Source organism: Pinus tabuliformis, chromosome X (genome assembly GCF_031772625.1).
Source record: "Pinus tabuliformis cultivar Carrire ecotype Pingquan chromosome X, CPIR1, whole genome shotgun sequence".
Lineage (NCBI taxonomy): Eukaryota > Viridiplantae > Streptophyta > Pinopsida > Pinales > Pinaceae > Pinus > Pinus tabuliformis.
This window is the reverse complement of record NC_142308.1, coordinates 711,239,457-711,244,637: the sequence shown is the minus strand read 5'-3', so window position 1 is coordinate 711,244,637 and position 5,181 is coordinate 711,239,457. Positions and strand designations below refer to the sequence as shown.

Below are 5,181 nucleotides of genomic sequence, written 5' to 3'. Positions count from 1 at the left end.
ATGAATCTTGTTGTAGATGTTGGATTCTGTCTTTCCCTGCTTGATCTTCATTTCCTCTTGCCTTCTTTGCTTTTCTTGCTCCAATGCCAAAGTGCTCCAAGAAAACTCTTAAGTGTTAAGAGTATGAGAGAGAGAATAATGAGAGAGCTCTAAAGTTAAACTTCCAAAAGGTTACCAACTAATCTTCAGAAACCTTTTTATGAATGAGGCCTCTATTTTCTTCGTTTTCCATTATTTTCCTTCATTTTCCTCCTCGCATGCAACCTGTGACCTTTCACCTCATTTTTCTCCTAATTTCCATTATTTTCATAAATAAATGTGCCAGAAATGTCATTTTTCTTTTCCAAAGCCTTAGCCATTGCCTTTGCCAATTTCCTTAGCTATAAACAACCAAATGAACACACACTCACCTTTTCCCTTCCACCAAAGTTCACCTTGATTTAGCCTTGACCCCAAATTAGCCATGTGATGAACCTTGGAGCTATCGGGATAGATTGATACAACTTATAAATCTGCTTGAAAATATGACTTAGCTTTGCATCTAAGGGAATAGATCTTGAATAAAAACAGTGGATTATATTCAAAGAATCACTAAAAACAATCACCTTGAATTCTCATATTCACAATTTGCCTCAAACCTTGATATAGGCTTACCTGACCTAAACCCCAAGCATATATATGTTTTCAAAGCAAAAAATTACCACCCCTCCCCTCTACCACCCATAATATTTATTAAAAGAATAAATGTGTTTATTTTGGAATAGGTTCGTCATAATTTTAATTTAGTTATTAATACTTATTAGGTAGGTGGTATTCTAAAATATTCTTAGTAGTAGTCACAAATGAAAGGTTGGGATTTATCTAAAAAGTAGTTATGGCCCCTTTTCCATTTTAACTAAATTGGTTAATTAAAAAAAATACCAGGTAAACATGTGTCATGTGAACATGAGTTATGGTTTTTTTTTTACATGTGATATTAATAAATCATGGTATTGTTAAAATCTTAGTGGTAGTCTAAGGAGGCTTCAAATTTTTTGGGAAAATTATGGAAAATCCGTCAAAATTTCGATAAAATCCAGCATAAATTTTTGTCAATCTAAATTACAGTTGTCAAACTTCAAGATTTTAGATGCCCCATAGACTTTTGGAATTTTTTAAATATATATATGTTCAACTCTAATAATAATAAAAAAAAAAATTAATTATTTTTTATGACTTTTCAGATTAACAATGTAAAATGTACCATAAAATATTTTTTTTTGTTCTCCATTAACTTTTACTAACTATTTAATTTATCATAATTCTTACTAACTATTTAATTTATCATAATTCTTATGCAAATTTAAGTATTTTTATCATAATTCTTATGCAAATTTAAGTATTTTTAGAATTTCCTTATATATTTTTTAAAAGACTCTTAAATTCCTACGTACAATTTTAATGTAATATTTGAAGAGCAGGTCATTTAGCAAAACAAATGATATAATTGTTATGTTAATGTAATAAATGATACCGAAAACTTCTTATACTCAGCTGGATGGATATTTATTTCTATGAACAGTGTTAATTAATGCAATGGGTTGCTTTAAAAATGTCCTATTTTAGCGGAAAGTAACGGAGACAACACACTAATTCATTAGCTTAATCCCATGGGTACATGCTAACTCTGGAAATACATGCAGCAAATCTAAATTTAGTTCCCTGTATGGTAGTAGAAATTTCGAGTATTAACCGATCGACTTATAGACATGAAATTTGCACACAGCGGTGTATGCTAAATTTAGAGTGCAAAAAACAGAGTTTTATGTGTATGCAACGCACGTACCATTTTATTCAACCTACTTTTGAACTTATACTTTAAGACATCGTTTTTACTTTTTTGGGGAATTAAATTATCAGCTCAGTTTTGTTTAGAATTTGACTTGAGATTTAGAAACATGGTTAAAGTTGTAAACATTAATAAGTGAAATTGCAAAATTTATATGTATTCAGATTTTTCTTTAAAGCATAAAATTGTAAAATCTATATATATTAAAAACTAATTAGTATAAAAATCTAAATATTAATCCTTAAAATTGTAAAATCGATAGTATTAAGTATTTTTTTTTATATTAAATGTATGGATATATTCCATTTCAATAATAAGAGAAAAAAAAACTAAAACAAAAAATATATTAAGTTATTTATTGAAAAAAACAAAAACAAAAATGAATTAAATTACATTTTTGCAATAGCGTTTATTGTAGAAATTTATTATTTTTTTGTATAAATAATATATAACTAGCACAGTGATATAAATTAAATGGTTCATAAACACTTACAACAATCAAAACATTTATATGCTATTTAATGTTGAAATTTTGTAATGTCAAAATAGCTATTTAATGTTGAAATTTTGTAATGTCAAAATAGAGTGGAAGTAGCAAACAACTAATTCTTGATGATCAACTCTTAATAGCTAATTCATAACAAATTTTTAAATAAATTGATTTTTTCTCTTTTATCCTAAGAATTAACCAGTTCAAAATGAAAACTATAATGTAATGATATGATTCAATCTCATAATCCTTATAGATAACAAAAAAAAATCTAAAATCAATTATAAGAAAAAAATATATATATATATTATCAAATTAATAAATCTAAATCATCCATGCATTTAAAGAATCATCCATACAAACATTTTTATTATTTAAAGACTAAGAATTCAATAGACTAAATAAACTACTCCACTCCTATTGGCGTACATATAGTGGCCTCTTCATTCATTATTATAAGAAATAGAGATTAATAGCAATTTAGTGGTACGAAATTAGGCATAGGACCACCAAATCCGTAAGCAACGTAATGCAATGGAGGGTAGTAACAGTAATATAGTGGGAGCTAGAAGGGAGCATTAGCCCTTTTCCTAATGGATGCCTGCAGCGGATTCTTCATGACGACGGTGAACGCAAACTTCTCAGAGATATCGGGGGTGTCACCATGTGGGCACGACCACTGAAAGGCCTGCACCATACGGGCCAAAATAAGATTGATATGCAGCGTCCCAAGGCCGAGGGCGGGGCAGATCCTCCGCCCCACCCCAAAGGGCATCATCTTCACTTGCTTGTTCCCCGTGATATCCACCTCGTTCTCCGGGTCCAGGAAGCGGTTGGGGTTGAAAGTCATGGGGTCCGGCCAAATGCGAGGATCGAATGACATCCACGCCGTGTAGAACTCCACGTTAGCACCGTACGGAATGTCATAACCCCTGAGCTTGCAGTCCTGTGTAACGGCATGAGACAGCACGAAGTGACCCGGCGGGTGTCGGCGCAGGGTTTCTTTCACCACGGCGTTGAGGTACGGCAACTTCTCGATGTCACTTTCCTCAACTTTCCTGTCACCCACGACGGCAACGATCTCGCGGTACAGAGTCTCCTGAATATCGGGGTGCAGCACCATGCGAAGCATTGCCCATTCCAGCGCAGTAGACGTGGTGTCGGTGCCGGCAGACAGCAGCTCCGAACACAGGGTCACTAACTCTTCGTCACTGGGCTTCCCGCGCCCTTCCGGCAGCTCTAACTTCATGAGCGAGTCGATATACGCATGGGCACCGTCACGCCCGCCGCCATCTTCGCCGCCATTCGCGCCCCCATTACCAGTAGCTCGCTGTTTCAGTACCGCGCGCCGCGCTTCGATGAGCGGGAGAATGCTGTCCATCTGAATCTGCCGCAGCTCCTTGATGCGCTTCCATTGCTTGGCAAACAGCGGCCTGAGGATGGGCAAGAAGTCGTGAATCTGCGGTTCCACGATGAGCAATATGTCCTTCATGACGTCATCCACGTGAATGATGACGTCTTCCTCCAACTGCCTCGCGAAGCACATGCAGAGAAGGATGCTGAAAACCGAGAACCGCACATTGGCCAACACGTGCACGGTTCCGTTATTGTCCCCCGCCTCGGCTTCCAGCCTCTGAATCAAACGATCGATGGCCCATTCGCGGATCCAGCTGAAGTCCTTGATTCTTGACAGGTTCAGCATTTCAGACACAAGGTTCCGCCGCAGAGTGCGCCACACAGATCCATACTCAGCGGAATTTACAGAGCACTTGTTGGCACTGAAGTACAATTTCGTCGGAGTATCGGGCGGCCTGTTGGCGAAGAGCGTCCCCTTCTCTATGAGTGCCTCGTGTGCAACTTCCGGGCAGGTGATAATTACGAGCGTCTTCTGCCCCATTTGGAGCGTGAAAATCGAACCAAACTGCTCCCTCAGATCTCGCACCACATACATGAAGGGCTTCCCGGAGAATGCAACCTGAAACAAATTTCCAACCAGAGGCCACCCCTTCGGCCCTGGAGGCAGACGCTTCTTCGAACCTCTACTCTTCAAATAAAAAACTGCCAGAGAAACTATTACTACCAAAACACCCACCAGACGATTGTAGCTTCCATGGCCGCCTGCAAGCTGAGACCACATTTCCTTGACTCCCAACTCCATCGCTACTGCTGCTGCTGCTTCCTCATTCATTGACCTGCAGTTGCATAAATATATGTAGAATCCAGCGCTACTACTCCCATTCGGCTCTTCAATTTTCAACTAATTGTCAGAGTCGATATTAACTCCGCCCAACTATACACTGTCCCCCAACCTGCCCTGATTTTAGTGTCCCTGCTAACACGCCCACCTGTTTTACTTTGTGAAAGTGGGCAGCAAAAACAAATCACTTTCGGCGACCGTGACAGGAGAAGGTCCATGGCAACTTTTCTGTGTTTACATTAATTCTCATAACTAACTGACCTCCCCTTGATTGGACTTGCACAGCACTGTCTGTACATCACAAGGAAGATTCCTACTTCATTGAATGAATTGCCAGTGTGCGCTTTAACCCTTGTTTTGCTTTAGCGGACCCTTGTTTTGGTTTGGCGGTTTGTGTGTTTTTTCATTCTCTTTCCGCCGAGAATGACCCTGCCCTCCCTGCCTTTGACTGTGGCGTTAAATCGGTAACTCTTTGCACCGTCAATGCGCATCTCCTCCCTTGGAATTTGATATTTCTTTTCTTTTATTTTATGAAATGAAACTATTTTAAAGCGTAGAGATAATTTATGGGGAGAGATTGTTTTACCATTTGGTTGTTGTATTTAACTTTTTTTCCTCGTCAGGTCCGTCAATAAATGTGGTCAGTTTCTGGACTAATTCTTTTCT

At 37.9% G+C, this 5,181-nt stretch overlaps 1 protein-coding gene across 1 annotated transcript; it reads right to left on the bottom strand.

The window, feature by feature from the left end:
- Positions 1-2,670: 2,670 nt before the first annotated feature.
- On the bottom strand, positions 2,671-4,566 carry LOC149141945 (cytochrome P450 77A1-like). The gene has a single exon (XM_089448750.1). The coding sequence runs from the start codon at positions 4,504-4,506 to the stop codon at positions 2,884-2,886; it is 1,623 nt and encodes a 540-aa protein (XP_089304876.1). The 5' UTR covers positions 4,507-4,566; the 3' UTR covers positions 2,671-2,883.
- Positions 4,567-5,181: the final 615 nt, after the last annotated feature.

Bases quoted from the DNA above. Each gene is read 5' to 3' on its own strand.
- LOC149141945 (XM_089448750.1), bottom strand. From the start codon at position 4,506: ATGAATGAGGAAGCAGCAGCAGCAGTAGCGATGGAGTTGGGAGTCAAG.